Source organism: Caretta caretta, chromosome 1, assembly GCF_965140235.1.
Source record: "Caretta caretta isolate rCarCar2 chromosome 1, rCarCar1.hap1, whole genome shotgun sequence".
NCBI classification, from domain to species: domain Eukaryota; kingdom Metazoa; phylum Chordata; order Testudines; family Cheloniidae; genus Caretta; species Caretta caretta.
The window spans coordinates 166,040,004-166,065,345 of record NC_134206.1 but is presented as its reverse complement, the minus strand read 5'-3'; the positions used below and the strand labels follow the sequence as shown (position 1 = coordinate 166,065,345).

The following is a 25,342-nucleotide window of genomic DNA, read 5'->3' as shown; positions in this document are numbered from 1 at the left end:
AGCAGAAACAAACAGAACTGTCACATCGTAGCCTGGCCAGTCATGAAACCGGTTTTCAAAGCTTCTCTGAGGCGCACCGCGCCCTCCTGTACTCTTCTAACTGCCCCGGTGTCTGGCTGCGGGTAATCAGCGGCCAGGCGATTTGCCTCAACCTCCCATCCCACCATAAATATCTCCCCCTTACTCTCACAGATATTGTGGAGCACACAGGAAACAGCAATAACAATGGGAATATTGGTTTCGCTTAGGTCTAACCGAGACAGTAAACTGCGCCAGTGCGCTTTCAAACATCCAAATGCACATTTTACTGCCATTCTGCACTTGCTCAGCCTATAGTTGAACAGCTCCTGACTACTGTCCAGGGTGCCTGTGTATGGCTTCATAAGCCATGGCATTAAGGGGTAGGCTGGGTTCCCAAGGATAACTACAGGCATTTCAACATCCCCAACAGTTATTTTCTGGTCTGGGAAGTAAGTCCCTTCCTGCGGCTGTTGAAACAGACCAGCGTTCCTGAAGATGCGAGCGTCATGTACCTTTCCTGGCCATCCCACACTGATGTCGGTGAAACGTCCCTTGCGATCCACCAGTGCTTGCAACACCATTGAAAAGTACCCACCGCAGTTTACGTACTCGCTGCCTTAGTGCTCCGGTGCCAGGATAGGGATATGGGTTCCGTCTATCGCCCCACCACAGTTAGGGAATCCCATTGCAGCAAAGCCATGCACTATGACCTGCACATTTCCCAGAGTCACTACCCTTGATAGCAGCAGCTCAATGATTGTGTTGGCTACTTGGATCACAGCAGCCCCACAGTAAATTTGCCCACTCCAAATTGATTCCCAACTGACTGGTAGCTGTTTGGCGTTGCAAGCTTCCAGAGGGCTATCGCCACTCGCTTGTGAATCATGAGGGCTGCTCTCATCTTGGTATTCTTTCACCTCAGGGCAGGGGAAAGCAAGTCACAAAGTTCCATGAAAGTGCCCTTATGCATGCAAAAGTGTCACAGCCACTGGGAATCATCCCAGTCCTGCAACAATATGCAGTCCCACCAGTCTGTGCTTGTTTCCTGGGCCTAGAATCGGTGTTCCACGGCATGAGCCTGCCACATTGCCACCAGGATGGCCAAATTGCCGGGGCCCGTACTTTGAGAGAAGTCTGTGTCCATGTCCACATCACTCTCGTCACCGCGCTGCCGTCACCTGCTTTTGCGGGTTCTGGTTCTGCACATACTGAAGGATAATGCAAGAGGTGTTTACAATGCTCGTAACTGCCCCGGTGATCTGAGCGGGCTCTATGCTTGCAGTGGTATGGCTTCTGCAGGAGAGCAGAGTTGCAGCGGAAGCAGTGGCTAAAGACAGATGCCACAAGAATAGATATTTATAGAAAAAGACAAGAGGACCTGCGAGGTGGATTCATGAGAGCAGGAGAGCAGAGTTGAAGCAGAAGCGGTGGAGGACAATGGTTAGCAGCACCCAGGAGGACCAGAACAGATCCCCTGAGCTACAGAAGAGCAGAGTTGCAGCGGAAGCAGTGAATGACGATGGTTAGCAGGCCTACTGCACCATGTGCTGCCAGCAGCACCCAGGACACAACAGCGGCTGAGCTGAGTGGGCTGCACGCTTGCCATGGTATGGTCTCTGCGTGGAAAAAAGGCGCGAAACGATTGTCTGCCATTGCTTTCAAGGAGGGAGGGGCAACTGACTGATGACATGTACCCAAAACCACCCGCAACAATGTTTTTGCCCCATCAGGCAGTGGGCGCTTAACCCAGAATTCCAATGGGCAGTGGAGACTGCGGGAACTGTGGGATAGCTACTCACCGTTCACCGCTCCGTAAGTCGATGCTAACCACAGTAGCGAGGACACACTCCGCTGACTTAATGCGCTTAGTGTGGACATACGCAATCGACTGTACAATATTGGTTTCTAAAAATCGACTTCTATAATATCAACCTAATTTTGTAGTGTAGACATACCAATAATAGTCATTAGGCTAAATTGATTTTTTTTAACTGGTTGTTGGGTCCCAAAGAAAGTGAATTTGGACTGTATAGGTCTGATTTTGGTAGAAACTTCTTGATGATTCCCTCTGAATTGAGACTGACTTTTGTTATATATAAACTGGAGTTTCATCTCTTTCAAACCTTGGTTTAGAGTTTTCTTTAGACGTGGGAAGAAAGTTAAACAGAAGTAAGAGGTAAATAGAACAAACTTTCAAACAACTACAAAGTCTTACAAATAACAATTTTAAACAAGCTATCCTGTCAACAGGCTTTTTTGTCATTGACTGAAGCTATGTCTACATAATGACAGGTTTCAGAGGAACAGCCGTGTTAGTCTGTATTCGCAAAAAGAAAAGGAGTACTTGTGGCACCTTAGAGAGCATGAGCTTTCGTGAGCTACAGCTCACTTCATCAGATGAAGTGATGAAGTGAGCTGTAGCTCACGAAAGCTCATGCTCAAATAAATTGGTTAGTCTCTAAGGTGCCACAAGTACTCCTTTTCTTTATGTCTACATAATAGCTTATGTCAGCAGAATTTATGGAGGCGGGTGGCGGTGGTTGGGGACTCTCTACTCTGGAGGATTGAGTCATCTATCTGCCGCCCCAACCGGGAAAACCGAGAAATCTGCGGCTTGCCAGGAGCTAGGATTCACGATGTGACGGAGAGACTGCCGAGACTCATCAAGCCCTCTGATCGCTACCCCTTCCTGCTTCTCCACGTGGGCACCAATGATACTGCCAAGAATGACCTTGAGCAGATCACTGCAGACTACGTGGCTCTGGGAAGAAGGTTAAAGGAGTTTGAGGCGCAAGTGGTCTTCTCATCCATACTCCCCGTGGAAGGAAAAGGCCTGGGTAGAGACCATCGAATCGTGGAAGTCAATGAATGGCTACGCAGGTGGTGTCAGAGAGAAGGCTTTGGATTCTTTGACCATGGGATGGTGTTCCAAGAAGGAGAAGTACTAGGCAGAGATGGGCTCCACCTAACGGAGAGAGGGAAGAGCATCTTCGCAAGCAGGCTGGCTAACCTAGTGAGGAGGGCTTTAAACTAGGTTCACCGGGGGAAGGAGACCAAAGCCCTGAGGTAAGTGGGGAAGTGGGATACCGGGAGGAAGCACGAGCAGGAGCACATGAGAGAGGAGGGCTCCTGCCTCACACTGAGAAAGAGGGACAATCAGCGAGTTATCTCAAGTGCCTATACACAAATGCAAGAAGCCTGGGAAACAAGCAAGGAGAACTGGAAGTCCTGGCACAGTCAAGGAATTATGATGTGATTGGAATAACAGAGATTTGGTGGGATAACTCACATGACTGGAGTACTGTCATGGATGGATATAAACTGTTCAGGAAGGACAGGCAGGGCAGAAAAGGTGGGGGACTTGCACTGTATGTAAGGGAGCAGTATGACTGCTCAGAGCTCAATTATGAAACTGCAGAAAAACCTGAGAGTCTCTGGGTTAAGTTTAGAAGTGTGAGCAACAAGGGTGTGTCGTGCTGGGAGCCTGCTATAGACCACCGGACCAGGGGGATGAGGTGGACGAGGCTTTCTTCTGGCAACTCACGGAAGTTACTAGATCGCAGGCCCTGGTTCTCATGGGAGACTTCAATCACCCTGATATCTGCTGGGAGAGCAATACAGCGGTGCACAGACAATCCAGGAAGTTTTTGGAAAGGGTAGGGGACAATTTCCTGGTGCAAGAGCTGGAGGAACCAACTAGGGGCAGAGCTCTTCTTGACCTGCTGCTCACAAACCAGGAAGAATTAGTAGGGGAAGCAAAAGTGGATGGGAACCTGGGAGGCAGTGACCATGAGAGGGTCGAGTTCAGGATCCTGACACAGGGAAGAAAGGAGAGCAGCACAATACAGACCCTGGACTTCAGAAAAGCAGACATTGACTTCCTCAGGGAACTGATGGGCAGGATCCCCTGGGAAAATAACATGAGGGGGAAAGGAGTCCAGGAGAGCTGGCTGTATTTTAAAGAATCCTTATTGAGGTTACAGGGACAAACCATCCCGATGTGCAGAAAGGATAGTAAATATGGCAGGCGACCAGCTTGGCTTAACAGTGAAATCCTTGCTGATCTTAAACACAAAAAAGAAGCTTACCGGAAGTGGAAGATTGGACAAATGACCAGGGAAGAGTATAAAAATACTGCTTGGGCATGCAGGAGTGAAATCAGGAAGGCCAAATCACATCTGGAGTTGCAGCTAGCAAGAGATGTTAAGAGTAACAAGAAGGGTTTCTTCAGGTATGTTAGCAACAAGAAGAAAGTCAAGGAAAGTGTGGGCCCCTTATTGAATGAGGGAGGCAACCTAGTGACAGAGGATGCGGAAAAAGCTAATGTACTCAATGCTTTTTTTGCCTCTGTCTTCACGAACAAGGTCAGCTCCCAGACTACTGCACTGGGCAGCACAGCATGGGGAGGAGGTGACCAGCCCTCTGTGGAAAAAGAAATGGTTCGGGACTATTTAGAAAAGCTGGACGAGCACAAGTCCATGGGACCAGATGCGCTGCATCTGAGAGTGCTAAAGGAGTTGGCGGATGTGATTGCAGAGCCATTGGCCATTATCTTTGAAAACTCATGGCGATCGGGGGAAGTCCCGGACGACTGGAAAAAGGCTAATGTAGTGCCAATCTTTAAAAAAGGGAAGAAGGAAGATCCTGGGAACTACAGGCCAGTCAGCCTCACCTCAGTCCCTGGAAAAATCATGGAGCAGGTCCTCAAGGAATCAATTCTGAAGCACTTAAAGAAGAGGAAAGTGATCAGGAACAGTCAGCATGGATTCACCAAGGGCAAGTCATGCCTGACTAATCTAATTGCCTTCTATGACGAGATAATTGGCTCTGTGGATGAGGGGAAAGCAGTGGACGTGTTGTTCCTTGACTTTAGCAAAGCTTTTGACATGGTCTCCCACAGTATTCTTGCCAGCAAGTTAAAGAAGTATGGACTGGATGAATGGACTATAAGGTGGATAGAAAGTTCGCTAGATTGTCGGGCTCAATGGGTAGCGATCAATGGCTCCATGTCTAGCTGGCAGCCGGTATCAAGTGGAGTGCCCCAAGGGTCGGTCCTCGGGCCGGTTTTGTTCAATATCTTCATTAATGATCTGGGGGATGGTGTGGATTGCATCCTCAGCAAGTTTGCAGATGACACTAAACTGGGAGGAGAGGTAGATACGCTGGAGGGTAGAGATAGGATACAGAGAGACCTAGAAAAATTAGAGGATTGGGCCAAAAGAAATCTGATGAGGTTCAGCAAGGACAAGTGCAGAGTCCTGCACTTAGGACGGAAGAATCCCATGCACCGCTACAGACTAGGGACCGAATGGCTCGGCAGCAGTTCTGCAGAAAAGGACCTAGAGGTTACCGTGGACGAGAAGCTGGATATGAGTCAACAGTGTGCCCTTGTTGCCAAGAAGGCCAATGGCATTTTGGGATGTATACGTAGGGGCATTGCCAGCAGATCGAGGGACGTGATCGTTCCCCTCTATTCGACATTGGTGAGGCCTCATCTGGAGTACTGTGTCCAGTTTTGGGCCCACACTACAAGAAGGATGTGGAAAAATTGGAAAGAGTCCAGCGGAGGGCAACAAAAATGATTAGGGGACTGGAACACATGACTATGAGTAGAGACTGAGGGAACTGGGATTGTTTAGTCTGTGGAAGAGAAGAATGAGGGGGGATTTGATAGCTGCTTTCAACTACCTGAAAGGGGGTTCCAAAGAGGATGGATCTAGACTGTTCTCAGTGGTAGCAGATGACAGAACAAGGAGTAATGGTCTCAAGTTGCAGTGGGGGAGGTTTAGGTTGGATATTAGGAAACACTATTTCACTAGGAGGGTGGTGAAACACTGGAAAGCGTTACCTAGGGAGGTGGTAGAATCTCCTTCCTTAGAAGTTTTCAAGGTCAGGCTTGACAAAGCCCTGACTGGGATGATTTAGTTGGGGATTGGTCCTACTTTGAGCAGGGGGTTGGACTAGATGACCTCCTGAGGTCCCTTCCAACCCTGATATTCTATGTCCCTCAGGGGTGTGAATAAACTACTCTCTTCACCTTGAGCGACATTAATTACACCGACATAAACACCAGTGTGGACAGTGCTATGTCAGCGGGAGAGTTTCTTCTGCCGATACAGCTTCTGCACTCACGGCGGACTTAGGGTTGCCAGGTGTCCAGTTTTTGACTGGAACATCTGGTCGAAAACGGAAACTGGCAGCGTCCAGTCAGCACAGCTGACCAGACGCTAAAAGTCTGGTTACCTGCAGTAGCCAGTGTCTGCTGCTGGGGGGCAGGAAGAGCAGCAGCTGCTGCTTGAGCCTGGAGGAGTTGCTCTGCTTAGCACAGGGGGCTCAAATATGTGGCCCGCCGAGTTATTTACTGCAGCCCGCCATAGCTCCCCTCACCCCCCGCTCCCCCGAGTCCGCCACGTCCCCACTCCTCCATCTGCCTCCCAGCGCTTCCCACTACCAAACAGCTGTTTGGCGGCTCTTAGGATTTTCTAGGAGGGAGGGGGAGGATCGGGGAGGCGGTGCGCTCAGGGGAGGAAGAGGAGAAGAGGCGGGGCCAGGGGAGGGATTTGCGGAAGGGGTTGGAATAGGGCCAGGGAGGGGGCAGACTTAGGCCGGGGACTTTGGGGAAGGGGTTGGAATGGGGGCAGGCAAGGGGCGGGACAAGGCAGGGCAGGGGCAGGGCCTCATGGAAAGGGTGGAGCGGGGGCAGGGCCGGGGGCAGGGGCTTTTGTATCTTTGTATGAAAAGGTGTCAGTGATGCAGCCCTCGGGCCAATGTACTAGTCCTCATGTGGCCCTCATGGTGATTTGAGTTTGAGATCCCTGACTTAGCAGATGCTGCTCTTTCTGCCCTCCCAGACTGACAAGAGAGAACTGGCTGGCACCCGGACCAGCCTACGAAGTAGGTACTGGTGCCATCTGGAGGGGGAGTGTAGCCTGTCTGCCCCCCGCCACTCCGCTGTGCCCCAATTCCCCCAGCCCCTCGCTCTGGGGGGGGCCCCCCCTGCTCCGCTGTGCCCTGATTTCCCCTCCCCAGCCTCTGGCTCCAGGGACCGACACCCCCCACCCTGCTGTGCCCTGATTTCCCCTCCCCAGCCCCTTAGCTTCTGTAGTGGGGGGCCCAAAACTGGATGCAATACTCCAGATGTGGCCTCACTGTGCCAAATAGAGGGGAATAATCACTTCCCTCGATCTGCTGGCAATGCTCCTACTAATGCAGCCAAATATGCCGTTAACCTTCTTGGCATCAAAGGCACACTATTGACTCTTATCCAGCTTCTCGTCCATTGTAATCCCCAGGTCCTTTTCTGAAGAACTGCTGCTTAGCCGGTCGGTCCCCAGCAGTGCATGGGATTCTTCTGTCCTAAGTGCAGGAGTCTGCATTTGTCCTTGTTGAATCTCATCAGATTTCTTTTAGCCCAATTCTCCAATTTCTCTAGGTCCCTCTGGATCCTATCCCAAACCCTTCAGTGTATCTACCATGCCCCCCAGCTTAGTGTCATTGGTGAACTTACTGAGGGTGCAATCAATCCCATCATCCAGATCATTAATGAAGATGTCGAACCAGGGAGGCATTTCTCAACACAATTCAGCACCCTCATTCTCTGTAAAAAAAAAAATATATATATATATATATATATATATATATATATTTAAAAATAAATCAGGTGCAATTTAAATCTCTTCTTAAAGGAAACATGATCCAATTTGTTAGGGGGCTTATTCCTTCACCCACTTACTTCCCTGGTCCTTCTTACATGAACAGAGAGCAACAATACCCGAAGTCCAAAGGTGCAAACAATTCAATGTTTATTGGGGTGAACTTCCAGCAAGCATGATTCCAGTTTCCTTCCTTAGTGTCCCCCTTCCCAGCTCTGACACCAGAGAGCCTTACCGGTGTCCCTGTTCCCATTCCTGCCCTTAGCAAAACATGATTCCAATTTCCCCACCCCCATTCCCTGTTCCCATTTCCCACCCACTTCCTGATTTACTATATAGTAAAACTTGAGTTCTGCTTAGCTATACCTTAACCAATCATTTTCCTGAAATTTACCTAACCAATCCTAACATATTGTAACATGATTATTTAACCAATTATATCCCACCACCTTAATTAGTTTACACCCAGCAAAATTAATTATACAGCAGACAGAAACAATCACAGAACCAGACAGAGATTATATAGACAAACAAAGGGGAAATGGGGACTACAGTGACAGAACAAACACAGAAATGAGGATTTCACATCCCAGCTATTGATAAGTGAGTTCTTGCAGGACAGGATGCTGTCAAACTAAGTTTCCTTTTGCATCTTCTAGGCACTTACCTTTCTCTGGAGGCGATAGGCATTATCAGGACAGGATTGTATTCCTAACAGCCCAATAGCACTTTATTTCAATGTGACTAGTTTGGAATGTGAGGATGAAGTGAGCTGTAGCTCACGAAAGCTCATGCTCAAATAAATTGGTTAGTCTCTAAGGTGCCACAAGTACTCCTTTTCTTTTTGCGAATACAGACTAACACGGCTGTTCCTCTGAAACCTGTCAGGATGTGACCAGTCGCTTCCCAGCTTATGGCTGCCTCTGCTGCTTAACCAAAGATCTTAGCCTAAGCACAGGGCCTCAGACTGTCACAGTAAGAGAAGGACCTTACACCAGCAGACAGTGATTTTGATTCTTTCTTTTTTACCTCTATAACTAGCTAAGTGATAAGAATACACCTACATTCTTAGAGTACAGGCCTAGATATCTATATCCTAACACAATTGAGTGAAATAGCCACAGTTAGACAACACATTAAGTTCTTCAGGACAGGAAGGGAGCATCTTGTTGTTCTGAGTTTGTCACAGACTGTGACTCACAGTAGGGCCCCGAGGCGCTAGCAACAGAAATAACGATTGATGTAAGGAAACGGGGGGCAGCTCCTCCTCCTTCCCCCAAGAAATGATGCTCTTACATATTAATTACCGTGACGGGTTTCCAATGAACCACCTAGTGCCCTCGGTCTGGGCCAATCTGTCCCACGTTATTTGCATTGCAGCTGCACTCAGAGGCCCAGACCAGGCTGAGGTGGGGGTACTGTGCTCGGAACTACACAGGCCCGTTTTCACGCTGCCCGTAGGCAGCAACCACACACACACACACACACACACACAGCTGCTGGCTGGGGCGCGCGGGCGAACGCCCGCAGCAGCTGGCTGCGGCTGTGACGTCACTCCCCACACTGCCCCCGCCGGCTCTCGCGCGAGCTCTGCCCGGGTTTCCAGGAAGAGCCGCTGTTTCGCTGAAGCCCGGAGGTGGTTGCGCCGCGGGAGGCCGGGGTGTGGCTCGAGGCAGCCGCTGGGGCCCCGGGTGGTTTCCGTTGATGTCCGTTATCCCGCGAGCTGGCCGGGGGGGTGGGTCCGGGGCTGAGGCGCGCAGCCGGCGGCAGCAAGAGCCTGGTCGCTAGAGCCCCCCGCGGCAGGATGGCGCTGCCGGAGCTGCTGCTCCTGCTGGCGGCGACTCCTCTCGGCGCAGGTGAGCGCGGCGGCAATTGCCGGGGGGGGGCAGGCTGTGGAGGAGGAGGAGGAGGAGGAGGGGGGGGTTGGCGCGCCTCCCTCCCCCCCCCCAACCCGATTTGTGTCCGCCGCGGGGTTTAGCTGCGCGTCCAGCCTGCGGCCTCGGAGCCCGCCCGAGTCCAGCCCGCGACTCTGCCGGGCTGTGTCTGCCGCGCCTCGCCCCCGGGCCGCCAGCGAGGGCAGCCCCCGTAGTGGCAGCGGGACGAGACCTCCGGCCTCGCTTGCGCCGCTGTCCGCCGGCGGCGGGGCTGCTCCACCGGGGGAGATGGTCCCAAGCGGGCTGTTACAGTGGGTTCGTTAAACGGCCATGTGGCGTCACAGTGGCCTGAATGTGGGTCAGTTCCGTTTCCTTGGAAGTGGCTGGAACTGAGCTGAGTCAGGCCGTGTCTGCGCTACAGAATTGAGCACCTCGCTGGCGTTGGCAGGCGGCCCCCGCGGTGATTAAATCGCGTGCGCGTGTGTGCGCGCAGACTCGGCACGATGAGGGTCTGCCCCGGTTGTATTGTCGGGGTGGGGGTATAGCTCCTGGCAGCCAGTAACCGTAGGCGTAAGCAAGGCTGTGTCTACACCGGCGCTGCCTTGACCCGAATGACATCCTGAGGTGATGGGGGGGAAGTGTCACACAATCCCCAGTTTTTTGCCAGATTAGGAGTTGGGCTGAGCGTGGCTGAAGTGACGTGCCTAGGAAAATAATGCTCAAATAAATTGGTTAGTCTCTAAGGTGCCACAAGTCCTCCTGTTCTTTTTGCGAATACAGACTAACACGGCTGCTACTCTGAAACGTGCCTAGGAAAGGCACTGGCACCTAGCGCTCCTGTTGAGCCCTGCTAGGAGGTGCCTGGGGGCAGGGAAGAGGGTCTCAGCTGGCTGTACAGCCCTGCCAGAGGGAGCTCAGGGAAGTCCACTGACTCCCATCCCTTTGTCACCCTAAGCTGCAGTTACTGATGCTTGGCAGTAGGTGGCTGGAGCCTCTGCCTGCAGTGGGGAGGTAATGGGAGAAGCGAGGAAGGAGCTGTGATGGGAGTGGAGACAATTTGGTTCCAGCTTGGAGCAGTTGTGGAAGGCATGAGAGGAGTGGGAAAGGGCCCAGAGGGGAGGCAGTCATGTGCTCCCGCCGACCTTTAAATTATGTCCACCCCACTATCAAGAGTTAAGTGTTGTAGCTCACGAAAGCTCATGCTCAAATAAATTGGTTAGTCTCTAAGGTGCCACAAGTCCTCCTTTTCTTCGTGTTGCCTCTGATTACATTGACCATGACTCTACGCCAGAGGTGGGCAAACGATGGGATGGGGGGTCTAGGAGCGGTCAGGGAGAAGGGGGAGTTGGATGGGGCAGGGGTCCCAGGAAGGAGAGTGGGGTTTGGATGGGTCAGCGGGGGGCAGTTGGGGCAGGGAGTCCAGGGGCGGTCAGGGGACAGAAAGCAGGGAGGGTGGATGGGACAGGGGTCCAGGGGGGTCGTCAGAGAACAGGTGGGGTTGGATTGGATGGGACAGGGGTCTGGGAGGGCCATCGGGGGTGAGAAGCAGGGAGGTAGGATAGGGGGCCGGGCCATGCCTGGCTGTTGGGGGAGGCACAACCTTCTCTAACCAGCCCTTCATACAATTTCAGAAACCCGGTGCGGCCCTCAGGCCAAAAAGTTTGCCCACCCCTGCTCTATGCTGCTCGGGGAGGTAGTGTTGCTATATTGGCGTAGAGAGGCGCTTATGTTGGGAGGAGCCAAACTTACATGAAAACACTTCCACAGTTAGGTCAACACAAAGCAGCTTATGTTGACCTAGTCCTGTTGTGTAGGCCAGGCTCAGCACACAAGATAGGTGAGGTAATATGTTTTATTGGACCAATTTAATTTTGGTGAGATAGACAAGCTTTCAAGATTATACAGAGCTCGTCTTCCGGTCTCGGACAGATATTCAGTGTCCCACTTAATTACAAGATGGAGCAGTCATGGGGGGAAAGGGAGGGAAGAAAGCTGCTGGAGGGGGAAAGTTAGCAGGTTACTGATCGTTGTAATAAGTCATAAATCCAGTGTCCCTATATAACCCATGATTTTTAATGTTTAGCAAAGTTGTAAATTTAAGCTCCCAGGGTCGTCTTTTGAAGGTGTTGTGCAGGTTTCCTTTGAGAATGAGGACTGAGAGGTCACATCTGGAGTGATCACTTTGTGAAAAGGAGTACTTGTGGCACCTTAGAGACTAACCAATTTATTTGAGCATAAGCTTTCGTGAGCTACAGCTTACTTCATCGGATGCATACTGTGGAAAGTGTAGAAGATCTTTTTATATACACACAAAGCATGAAAAAATACCTCCTCCCACCCCACTCTCCTGCTGGTAATAGCTTATCTAAAGTGATCACTCTCCTTACAATGTGTAGGATAATCAAGTTGGGCCATTTCCATCACAAGTCCAGGTTTTCTCACCCCCCACCCCTCCACACACAAACCCACTCTCCTGCTGGTAGTAGCTTATCTAAAGTGACCACTCTCCTTACAATGTGTATGATATTCAAGGTGGGCCACTTCCAGCACAAATCCAGGGTTCAACAAGAACGTCTGGGGGGGGGGGTAGGAAAAAACAAGGGGAAATAGGTTACCTTGCATAATGACTTAGCCACTCCAGGTCTCTATTCAAGCCTAAGTTAATTGTATCCAATTTGCAAATTAATTCCAATTCAACAGTTTCTCGCTGGAGTCTGGATTTGAAGGTTTTTTGTTGTAATATAGCAACTTTCATGTCTGTAATCGCGTGACCAGAGAGATTGAAGTGTTCTCCGACTGGTTTATGTATGTTATAATTCTTGACATCTGATTTGTGTCCATTTATTCTTTTACGTAGAGACTGTCCAGTTTGACCAATGTACATAGCAGAGGGGCATTGCTGGCACATGATGGCATATATCACATTGGTAGATGTGCAGGTGAACGAGCCTCTGATAGTGTGGCTGATGTTATTAGGCCCTGTGATGGTGTCCCCGAATAGATATGTGGGCACAATTGGCAACGGGCTTTGTTGCAAGGATAGGTTCCTGGGTTAGTGGTTCTGTTGTGTGGTATGTGGTTGCTGGTGAGTATTTGCTTCAGGTTGGGGGGCTGTCTGTAGGCAAGGACTGGCCTGTCTCCCAAGATTTGTGAGAGCATTGGGTCATCCTTCAGGATAGGTTGTAGATCCTTAATAATGCATTGGAGGGGTTTTAGTTGGGGGCTGAAGGTGACGGCTAGTGGCGTTCTGTTATTTTCTTTGTTAGGCCTGTCCTGTAGTAGGTGACTTCTGGGAACTCTTCTGGCTCTATCAATCTGTTTCTTCACTTCTGCAGGTTTGTATTGTAGTTGTAAGAATGCTTGATAGAGATCTTGTAGGTGTTTGTCTCTGTCTGAGGGGTTGGAGCAAATGCGGTTGTATCGCAGAGCTTGGCTGCAGACGATGGATCGTGTGGTGTGGTCAGGGTGAAAGCTGGAGGCATGTAGGTAGGAATAGCGGTCAGTAGGTTTCCGGTATAGGGTGGTGTTTATTTCACCATTGTTTATTAGCACTGTAGTGTCCAGGAAGTGGATCTCTTGTGTGGACTGGTCCAGGCTGAGGTTGATGGTGGGATGGAAATTGTTGAAATCATGGTGGAATTCCTCAAGGGCTTCTTTTCCATAGGTCCAGATGATGATGATGTCATCAATATAGCGCAAGTAGAGTAGGGGCGTTAGGGGACGAGAGCTGAGGAAGCGTTGTTCTAAGTCAGCCATAAAAATGTTGGCATACTGTGGGGCGATGTGGGTACCCATAGCAGTGCCGCTGATCTGAAGGTATACATTGTCCCCAAATGAGAAATAGTTATGGGTAAGGACAAAGTCACAAAGTTCAGCCACCAGGTTAGCCATGACATTATCGGGGATAGTGTTCTTGACGGCTTGTAGTCCATCTTTGTGTGGAATGTTGGTGTAGAGGGCTTCTACATCCATAGTGGCCAGGATGGTGTTATCAGGAAGATCACCGATGGACTGTAGTTTCCTCAGGAAGTCAGTGGTGTCTCAAAGGTAGCTGGGAGTGCTGGTAGCATCGGGCCTGAGGAGGGAGTCTACATAGCCAGACAATCCTGCTGTCAGGGTGCCAATGCCTGAGATGATGGGGCGCCCAGGATTTCCAGGTTTATGGATCTTGGGTAGTAGACAGAATATCCCAGGTCGGGGTTCCAAGGGTGTGTCTGTGCGGATTTGATCTTGTGCTTTTTCAGGGAGTTTCTTGAGCAAATGCTGTAGTTTCTTTTGGTAACTGAGTGGGATCAGAGGGTAATGGCTTGTAGAAAGTGGTGTTGGAGAGCTGCTGAGTGAAAAGTGTGCACCCATAGGGTGATGTGGTATTTTTGTCTTATCATTTTCTGTGTTTCTTCGAGAGTGTAACGATTGTCTTGTTTCACTCACATAGTTGTTGTTTGGCTATTTAGTGCACTAGATGAAGTACATCACATGTGATAGGCATGTGTGGGACCCATGGATCTTGAAAAGCGCATTGTCGAAGTTGTTGGTCATTGTACCAGTAGAGAGGTGTCTGCAGGATTTACATCTGTTGTGTTCTGGCAGGGACTTGTGCTGCTTTGAGTTGGTGTGTCTTGGTCTGCTGGGAACTTGCTTCTGGTGTGCATGTGTGTGTTGGTGGGGGGAGGGTGTTTGAAGGCCGGAAGAGGAGGTTCAGGAAAGATTGAAGTACGAGTTCTAATTGTTTGGTACCCCATATGGGTTCCATTGTGGGGTGGTAGGTGACAACTTAGTCCCTTTTCCCCTTAGGACTGGAGAATTATTAACAGGCCATTTCACCTTGAATGGTCCCTTGAAATATGTGGTGACTACCTATGCTGAACAATCTGTTTCCTCTTGTATTTTGCTGTGCCACTCTGAGGGCTTGTCTGCACCACGCAGCTTTTAGCTACAGGGCTGTGTCGACACAGCCTTATCGCTAAAAGTTGGCATGTGTAAAGGCTCTTTGTCAGCACTTTTGCCGACAAAATATTGCCACCCCCGCGAGCGGCATTCAGTTTGTCGGCAGGAGGCTCCTGCCGACCAAGCCGTGTTCACGCTGCCACTTGCCTGGGCAAAACTTTTGTCTTTCGGGGGCCGGGGGGGATTTTTTAAGCACCTGTGAAAGACAAAAGTTTTGTCAACAACTTGGCAGTGTAGACAAAGCCTTAGTACCTTTCCCAGACGTGAAGAAGAGCTCCATGTAAGCTCAAAAGTTGTCTCTCTCACCAACAGAAGTTGATCCAATAAAAGATATTACCTCACCCATCTTGTCTCTCTAATGCCTGGTACCAACAGGTCTACAATACCACTGCATAAACTGAATTAAGGCCACTTTAATTCTCATTGAGGGCAACCACGTTGGGGTTTAATGCAGTTTAACTAATGCATTTCAAATTCACACTTGAATTCAGATTGATTTTTCTTGAGTATCCTTGTGTAGACAAGCCCTATGATTCTCTCTGTCCACTGTAAACCAGTAACAGAAGCCCCATTGGAGACATCCTTGACTTCCCCCTTCCACCCCTCCCCTGTTCACCTTAGCCAGCTACATGAAGGTAAAGATTGCTTGGTCTGCACTAATGTTTTACAATGTGTCAGCTATCATGTGCTAGCTATCACCTTGTAAAAACAACTCCATTTTTCCTGGGGTAGATGTGGTCAAAGAGGGTTTTTGAATTGTGTTCAGGCAAGGGCTTGTGTGCATTGTGGGGTAATGCACACTATAGTGTGCTATTTCTGAACCACGATAACATATTGAACACTAACATCTTTGTCCATGTAGACCCTGCTGGGGCTCATTAAATGTTTCCTAGTGCACTTTTACATAGGGCTGGCTGTATTATTTTATCACAAGGGAATATTTGAATATAGATTGAGCAGATGAAGGGATTTTAAAAAAATCCATGCAACCATGGATGGTTATGTAATGCAGGGTGATAATAATCATGTGAATTATCAATCTGTTTGATTTAGGACTGAGACTGACGGATTTTTTTCTTTCTAATATTTGGCACTCCTGTCTGTATACTTTATTGGCTCTGGTGTGGAGAGCCTTATTATTGTAAAATAACTCTCAGCTAGTGTTCGTATAGGGACACTGAGCAATTCCATATTCTTCCACTTGTTCACAATATTCATGTAAAAAGTTATATTAATAAAGGCAGATACAACTCAGAGTTCGAAACGAAAAAACAAAAAATGCCTTGATCACACAAAATACTATTTTTTTCTTAAATTTATTTTAGTGTACAACTAGTGGTGGCATTTGTGAGTGTATCTGTGTTGCAGTGGAGAAAAGAAATGGGAATTCTCAGGTCTTTACTGAAAGAGTTGGAGTTTATGGGAAAGGATGAGCATTTCATTCGGTGTTAGGAGGGGAAAGAGGTATATGGAAAGGGGTGGACAAGGGTGGTCTGCCTATCTGGGAAGATGGCCACCAGTGACATCCCTTAGAGATTGCTGCTACACTTGTGTTTAGTGACACACTCAATCTTGTGTGTGTCTTCTTTTACAAGGATGAAACTCTTTAGTCATCATATGAATAGATGAAATAACCTTTAAAACTGGGGATGAGATTGAAAACAAACACAAGATAACTTTAAATGTGAAAATAGTATCTTGTGGTTGTCTGAAGTTTCTTTTCCATGATGTGTTCATGTCTGACTGTAATATTTTCCAGTGAAAGAAACTGTTTGTGTGTGAGAGAACAAAAGGGGACCTTCAAATAAATGTTTATGAAAGTGCTTTGAGGATTTCTCTGAAGTGAACTTAAGGGAGCATGGTTTGGGGACTTTTTATGTGTACATATGTACAAATGGAGTAAGATAAGTGGCAGTTCCTTTGAAGTCAAAAGGACACGGTCAACTTTAAAATCACACTTCTGTCTGGAGTTTTGTACCACCTACAGTTATAGTAATCTTAGGGAGTAACTAGTCAGTTAAAAAGTCAATGAAACATTTTTTCTATTTAGTTTTGCATTTGACAGCACTGTGTATAGTTGATTTTACTGATTCTCTTGTATAGCCAGCTAGCTCCCAATCCTGCAAACATTCACATTTATACTTAACTTCACACCATGAGTATCCAGTTGAGTTAGTTGTGAATTCAGTGGAACTACTCACGTTCATGAGGCTAAGTATGTGTATAAGTGTTTACATAATTGGGGTTTTGGTCATTTTCACCTTAGCTGAAAAAGCATTGTAAACGTTAAGAGGAGAATGATTTTGAAAAATAAATCAGGACAAGCTCTTTAAAGAGTGCTCTATCAGAAACTAGTTTTTTTTTAAATAATCATTTAAAAGCATTAAAGTTGACAATGTCCCTTTAAAGATCACGAGCCGCTTTAATCTGCTTGTGTTAAGATAGACAGTGCTTTTATTTTTTTTAAAAAGTAAAACCTTTACAGTGTTAGAACATGAATGCTTTTGTTGAAGAAAACAATATACTGAATTTCATGTTGTTCTTTTCACCCAAATCTTAAGTAGCCCTTCCTTTTTACACCTCTGGTGTCTGGCCCTGGAAATATCCAGTCACTCTTCGGCTACGGTTTTTCCTCTTCAACTATTACAAGTCTTTGCTATAACATGGTGTCTGGCTAAAGTAATTTACGAGCATGTGTTTGTGGCTGGAGCTGCTCTGCTACACAGATGTTTGATTAGTAAGAAAATTATTTCCTCTTTTCCTTCCTTTGTGATCATCATACAACATATGCTAAAAAGCTTACTGTATATGGTTGACTGAAAAGAATAGCAAGTTTGAATGTGTTGCAGAATTTCTTAAATATAGTCCATGGGTTCTCAAACTGGGGGTCACAAGGTTATTACGTGGGCGGTTGTGAGCTGTCAGCCTCCACCCCAAACGCTTCTTTGCCTCCAGCATTTATAATGGTGTTAAATATGTAAAATAGTGTTTTTAATCTATAAGGGGGGGTCACACTCAGAGGTTTGCTGTGTGAAAGGGATCACCAGTACAAAACTTTGAGAACCACTGATATAGTCCGTGAAGGTTCACTGAACTTCTTTCTCTCCAGCTCCTGTGATCTCATGAATTATGGCCCCGGGAGTTAACACTTTTCTGCTGATAGCACTTGATATCTTTAGCACCCCCCACGACGTGCCCCCTCCCTTTTTTTTTCTTTTTTTTTTAAAAAGAATTTGGCAGATTTTTCTTATGGGATACTTGGTTGAACTTAAGACTTACATTGGACAAGCATGTTTGCTAAAATTTTAAAAATGGTTATAACAAAGTAAAAGGGATACAATCTCAATATTTGTGTATTAAACTAAGCTTTATTACTGATATCCCATTAGAAACTTAAAGTGCAGTTCTAGTCTGAGAAGTGACTGTTGAGAATTTTATTGAGATTCCTGTTTTACTGCTTCAGTGAATTCCAGCTCAGATTTTCTCAGTTTACATGTCTCCCCCTACCCATTCCTCCGGCCTTCCTATCAACCTCTGCAGCCTCAGCTTGGGAGCCGAGACAAAAGTCAAGGCTATGTTCTTTTTGGCTCACAGGTTATTACCAGTAATAAATATTCAGTCCAACTGCTGCCCTCTATTACACCTGTGCGACCCCATTGTCTTCAATTAATGGCCATAGTTAAACCTCTGCTACCCTACTCCTTTCACTGAGGGTTGCATAATTCAAAGACAATAATGTTGCAGAAGTGGCCTTGTAAATGGAATTTATTTACCCACTGTAATGTAAATAATGTTACACGAGTAAGAAAATAATCTCTCATTCTCACAGAGTTGTTACTTTTTCAGGGCAGACAGTAGTAAAAAAAAAATCTGATCTTTTTCACAAAATGGAGGTCATATGATTTTGTATACATACAGAGCGCAGATCGCTGAGGAAGAAGGAGCCATTTTTACACACTCACTCTTCAGAGTAGAAATACTTAAAAATCTAATCTGTTTTCAGATCAAAACTTATCAACCATGCAACTACTTTTTTCTGACATCTGAAAATGAAGGCAGCTTGCTGGAAATCCTCTACTTCCTGTGTACTGACAGGGTGACATGTTCTTGTGCCATGCATGCTCTGCACTATAGAATTAGGTAACAGTCTTTCCTTCCATTTCTTAAAGGAATATTTTATTAAAAAGTGGGACAGTTGTTGTCTGAAGAGTTACCATGTGTTATGTATTTAAAAAAAAAAAAGTCTGCAAGTTTCGTTTCCTTTATCTCCACTCTTATGCACACACAATAACTGTCTTCCCATTGCCTGCCACCATTTTCCTCTCTTCAAAATAACAACAAAAAATCTGTTCAAGACTGATTCCCATTTCCCCACCATCTCCATCATCCTGAAATAAAAAGATGCAGTTATTCGTCCATCTTCAGTCTCCTCTCTGCTCATTCTTGTTTGTCTTGATGCATTTTTGCCCTTTACCCTCCAACCTTTTTATGGAGGAGACTAACCAGCACTACTCTTCCTCAAGAGGAAATGTTGGGTTGCTGCAAAGGAATCCCAGGGTCATAATGTGTGGAGCAGTCTTTGTTGTGATTGTGTCTCGGAGTATATTGTAGTAGGAAGAAAGGTCATAGATCTTCTGGGTCCATTTTACAGCTGTGAAATGGTTCAGAGCAGCAGAGGCATCTCTAGTAGAGCTTGTAGCAGACATCTCAAGCACTGAAAACTGCCGCTGCACTTGCTTTTTAAATGCTTTGGTTGACGTAAGTTCAGAACCAGTGGATTGCACTAAGTCTTGAAACTCTGTATAAAAAGAGAAAAAAATTGAATCCCAGTTATAGAGGAGAAATCTGTCTTAACAGGCTAAGAAGCCATGAATTATCTTGCTATGTCAATAGGCTTGAGTACTTTTAAACTGTACTAAACTTGGTATTCTATTTTAATTTTTAACATGTAAAGATTACTGTTGTGGAACTGATGTCACACATCCTTAAACTTTGTGTACAATAACATTTTCTCCAACTTCTTCCTATCTCTCCCCGTCTCCCTGTCCCAAAATTTTTGTAGGCCAAATGAATCTGACAAGTCCTCAGAATGTTCAAGTCGATGTTGTAAACACAAATTTCACTCTACAGTGGAGCTGGGATAGTGAGAGTGACTTCAATGTGACATTTTCAGCTCAATACCAACGGTAAGCTTACTGTTTTACTGTGAGCCAAAATTATTTGACATCCATTTCCACAGAAAGTAAGAAGGGGAAAAAACAAAACAAAAACCCACCACTGTGGTTTGTTTTGTTTATTGATATAAAAATTGTTAAAAATGAGCACACTGGTGATCTAAGAAAAGTGATGTTTTTATAGTGGTTTGTGTGCTTCTTTTCATCACTGCGTAGTTTGAACATGTAGTCACATTTTTAACACCTAAAATCTGGAACTGTTTTTGGTTACAAGAGTTTCAAAACAGTGATGTAAGAGCCTGCAGACATAACACAAATTTATCTAAAGTAAGGCTATCCCTGAGTATATCAAATTGAACAGCATGGACAGACTAATTAAAAATTTAGTACCAAATGTGCACACGGTTTATTTATATATGTATATTCTGTATTTGTGAAGCTGTGTTGCATGCATTTCAGTTGTGCCACCATTACAGACAAAAACACCCCAGCACACCGTGCTCTCTCACTGTCCATCAACATGTGAAGGGTCAGGTCATGCACTGCTAACTGGTGCCACAGGACTGCCTCAGAGATTTGTGGATACGCAGGATTGAATTAGTTCTGGGAATTTCATTACACCGTGCCTAGTCAATGTCATCAACTGTGGTGACTCTGGCTGGTGCAGTAGACCTCAGTAGACTATCCATGTTTGTTGCGACGCTTTTTCGGGGTACCCAGAACCATAAGCCACTGTTACATGCAAGGCAAGGGTAAGACTAGCAGAGTCTCAAGGAGTATGCTGGTGAAGCTGATAGACTGGTGTGGCAGGGAGCTGACTCTCAGTTTAAGGTCCAGCAAAACTCTCCCTTGCTGAGGCAGAGGGGTAAAATTCAGAGAGTCCCAGTTTCTGAACCCACTGGAAAAGAATTCCCCTACAGCATCCAGACCTTGTCACTTGGTGCCCACAGAAATACCAAGTGTGCTGTCTCAAAAAAGACAGACTACGCACCAGTCTGTTAGCTCAACTGAGATTGCACACTTCGCTTTAATATAACAGCACTGATGTGATTATGGCAAAACTAAAATTAAATTTATTAATTAACAGATTTAAGTGATACTAAACAGAGATAATAGAAACAGAAAAGGATACAAGTAAAACACGCTTCCTAGTGTCTATAATTTAACAGATTACAATCCTAGTCTCAGGCAATTTCTCACCTACAGTTCACTTTCAGCATCTTCAACCCACAGCGTTGGGGGATCTACCTTTCACAGATTCCAAGTGTGTTTGGCCCCTTTTTTGTCTCTTAAGTGATGGATAACAAAGGAGTCCTTTTTCTTTCCTTTTACAATCTAGAAAGCCTTTGAAACATATTTGAAAAGTAAACACAGAAAAAGTTCCTCTCTCCTGTTGCTTGTTCTTCATGGTGCAGGGGCCAAGCCCCTTCATCCTCTGGTCAACTTGCTTACTCAATTGGCTTGATCACTTTGTTTACCTTAGATGCAAATGTACTTTTATTGTCCTTTTCTTCTTATCAAGCCACACTGTTTTTCTCATCTGCCTGTTAGCTTGATCCATGGAGACAGGCAAATCCACATTCCTTTATCTAGGGCAAGCCTGTTTATCAACTGCCTTCACAACATTTTTAACACAAGAATGGCCATACTGGGTCGGACCAGTGGTCCATCTAGCACATGATCCTATCTTCTGACAGTAGCTGGTGCCAGATGCTTGGGAGGGAATGAACAGAACAGGGAAGACATCAAGTGATCCATCCCCTGTCCTCCATTCCCAACTTTTGGCATTTGGAGGCTTAGGAACACTGTGATTAGGTGTAAAGGCCGCACATGGATGAGGTAGGGGCCAGAGAGGCCCTGGTAGCAGGGCTAACCCCATCCCTCTGGCCTTGTCAATCATGCATGATAGGGAGGAGGTCTTTAAAAGGGAGGAAGCTGCAGTCAGCAGTGGGGGAAGGAGCAGGATCACCCTAAGCAGCAGACTGCAGGAGCTGTGGAGGGAACTTCTGGGCAGAAAACCTTCAAACTGACCCTGAGCAGAGTGCAGTGGATTCTCAGGGCAAGACGGACAAGCTGAGCCCATCCCAGAAACTAAGCCAGAGCGATTTCCCCAAACCTATTGCTCAGGGGCAGGATTGTTGACAGCACTATAGACTTGCCACTTCCCCCGCCCCCGTTTGCTGGGATTGCAGGGAGGGTGTATCCCTGAATGTGTGGGAGTTCTTGACTTTCATTTTGATCTTCAAGTCCGAGAGACTTAAGGAGCTCCACAAAGGGAAGAAACCCCCTGGTAATAGTGGGGAAGTGGGACCTGGGTTGTGACCATCCAGTGTAGTTCACTGGGTGTGGTCAGGTTCCCCCACTGCCTGAGCAAGGAACCAACAAGGACTGCGTTACAGACATGCAGAGCATGGGGTTGTGTCCCTGACCATCTTGGCTAATAGCCACTGATGGACCTAACCTCCATAAGAGCATATTAAGAACATATTTCCAGCATATATGTATATAAAACTCCTTACACACAACTCATACATACATTACACAATGATATTCATGACCAATGTGTCACCAGTTTTCATACAATACATTACAAGACATTGTTGGGTTAATTATTCCGACTCTGTGTTGGTTGTAGTGAGTTTATCAGACCTGTTGGGATTTATTGTTACATAACCATGCGCCCTTTGCCAGTTGCCATAAAGGAGCTCTTAGGGTCTCAGTTGGATAATGGAATGACTTATGTGTAGGGCCCCCATGGCCGTGAAATCTGCCAGGGAGGGGCAGGGCTGGGGGCACCCCAGCCTGTGCTCCTATCATGCACCAAACTCTGGCTGCTAGTCCTGGTGGGGCTGGGGACTTGCTTGCTTTTCTCTTTCACGGGCTGCTCCTGGGGCCAGTGAGACCCACCTCTAGGAACCTCCCCCAGCTGCAGGAAGCTCCACACCTCCACCCTGCTTATTTCCCCCATCGCTCCCCAGCTGTGGGCAGAGGGGTCATTGTACATGGAGCAGCAGCAGAGCTTCTTGCAGATTGTGAGGGGGGAAGGTGGCTCCCGGAGGTGGATCTGACCCAGCCCTGGGAGCAGCTCCTGCAGGAGAAAAGGAAGTCCTGTCCCTCTCCAGTCCGGCCAAGACTAGCAGCTAGAGCCTAACGCATAGTAGGAGCCCCTGACGGAGGCACCCCCAGTCAACAGCATCGGAACTGGGGCGGCTAGGGGGCCATGCCCCTCCACTTTTTAATGTGGGTGTAGCTTGGGGGGCAGAGGGCAGCATTGCCCCCACAAACTGCAAGACTTGCACAGTTATCAGCTCCCCTGCTGTTGCTGTCCCCTGCCCCTAAACTATGCCCATGTTAAAAAGGGGGTGGGGGGAACATGGCTCCTGATCCTGCAGTTCCAGCACTGGTGGCCCCCCCCACTTCTAAAAAGGTTCTGGCACCCATGTGCCCAGCCCTTCCCCATACCATCTCCAGGCCCAGCACTCGTGAGTTAAAGGGGCATTTGGCCAGCTGGGGGCGGGGGGTGGGCCACAGTGCCCCCCAACCACAGGGCCCTGGGCAGTCACCCACCCATAATGCTGGCCCTGCCACCCTCCCCCCCCCCCCAAAGTGAGGGCCTCCACCATACCATGCAACCTTCACATCAGCACTGTCCCCTACTCTCCAACTGCCCAGCTCTGAAGGCAGCCTCTCCATCAGCAGCAGCTCAGAAGTAAGGGTGGCAATGCTGCAACCCCCTTACAATAGCCTTGTGGCACCCCTGCCCACAACCCTCTTATTGGTTGGGACCTCCATGCTTATAACACCCTGAAATTTCAGATGTAAGTATCTGAAATTATGAAGTTGACTACTTTTAAAATTCTATGACTGTGAAATTGACCAAAATGGACTGTGACTTTGGTAGGGTCCTAATTATGTATCAGTGTGTAGATCTGTAGGTCTGTACCTGTGATGATATGAATGTTCTCAACGTATTGAAAAAGTGAAAAATAGCAAATCCTAGAAACTTGAAAAGAAAAGGAGTACTTGTGGCACCTTAGAGACTAACCAATTTATTTGAGTATAAGCTTTCGTGAGCTACAGCTCACTTCATCGGATGCATTCAGTGGAAAATACAGTGAGGAGATTTATATACACACAGAACATGAAAAAATGGGTGTTTATCATGCACACTGTAAGGAGAGTGATCACTTAAGATGAGCTATTACTAGCAGGAGAGGGGGGGGGGAGAAAACCTTTTGTAGTGATAATCAAGGTGGGCCATTTCCAGCAGTTAACAAGAACGTCTGAGGAACAGTTGCGGGTGGGGGAATAAACAAGGGAAAATAGTTTTACTTTGTGTAATGACTCAACTACTCCCAGTCTCTATTCAAGCCTAAGTTAATTGTATGCAATTTGCAAATTAATTCCAATTCAGCAGTCTCTCGTTGGAGTCTGTTTTTGAAGTTTTTTTGTTGAAGAATAGCCACTTTTAGGTCAGAAATCAAGTGACCAGAGAGATTGAAGTGTTGTCCGACTGGTTTATGAATGTTATAATTCTTGACATCTGATTTGTGTCCATTTATTCTTTTACGTAGAGACTGTCCAGTTTGACCAATGTACATGGCATCGTGCTGGCACACGATGGCAGATATCACATTGGTAGATGCACAGGTGAACGAACCTCTGATATTGTGGCTGATTTGATTAGGCCCTATGATGGTGTCCCCTGAATAGATATGTGGACTCAGTTGGCAACGGGCTTTGTTGCAAGGATAGGTTCCTGGGTTAGTGGTTCTGTTGTGTGGTGTGTGGTTGCTGGTGAGTATTTGCTTCAGGTTGGGGGGCTGTCTGTCCTTTTCTTTTTGCGAATACAGACTAACACAGCTGCTACTCTGAAACCTAGAAACTTGAGAATTTCACTATGAAAACACCAAATTATGGTTCCCATTGCAGCTAGGACACTGACTCATGGTACTTCTTTGTGTTTGGGAAACATCGTAGAATTAAGTGTCTGAAAATCCATCCTAAACTGATGCACACCTAAGAAGCAACCTCAGCATAGTTCTCGCAAATCATATAATTCCTATGTAGATGTTCCCCAATATTGGCATGCATATAATTTGTAAGAGCACATTCAATAGTAACACTGCAAACTGTAAAAGATGCATGTAACAGATTATGTGGCTTCATTGAGAACCATATCTTTTTGATTTGCAAGGGTAGGGGTGTGTGTGTGTGTGTGTGTGTGTTTCAAATCATTTGTTTGGTTCAGAATTGAAAAACACAAGATTTGGGAATATTCCCCAGTACAGAACTCTGATTAGCTGATCAAGGCCTTTATAAATACAGAAAGAGATACATTGGCTGGTTGCTCTTAATTTACAAACTTTGGTCATCTGATTAAACTGTTTGTATATCCTTATGTTCAGTTAGCTCTTTTTAAGTTTGTGCTTCTTTCTAATTTGGCTACTATTTCTCATTACCCCTTTCCCAACAAATAAATACACAAACTTGTCTGGCTTATTAGTAACTCTGTAATTAAGATGTCAGAGAGAGAATCAAATTATGTATTTGAACATGAAGATTTGGTGTGTTTCTCTTTATTTTTTGGGTGGGAAAAAGGTGGCTTCAAAAATACAGTGTTTACCTCAGAAACACGTAACACTGTCCTGCTGAAGACAAAATATAGTGGTTA

At 46.8% G+C, this 25,342-nt stretch overlaps 1 protein-coding gene across 3 annotated transcripts in view; it reads left to right on the top strand.

Annotated features, from left to right (window-relative positions):
• The first annotated feature begins 9,242 nt into the window (after nucleotides 1-9,242).
• Nucleotides 9,243-25,342, top strand: part of IFNAR1 (interferon alpha and beta receptor subunit 1) — a 39,855-nt gene continuing 23,755 nt past the window's right edge. The window contains exons 1-2 of one of the 3 annotated variants that reach the window (XM_048867924.2): nucleotides 9,243-9,529; nucleotides 19,557-19,680. In XM_048867924.2, coding sequence (XP_048723881.1) covers nucleotides 9,478-9,529; nucleotides 19,557-19,680 — 176 coding nt within the window. In that variant the 5' untranslated portion in view covers nucleotides 9,243-9,477. The remainder of the gene's footprint in view (nucleotides 9,530-19,556; nucleotides 19,681-25,342) is intronic. The other 2 variants (XM_048867916.2, XM_048867933.2) reach the window with 2 other exon arrangements.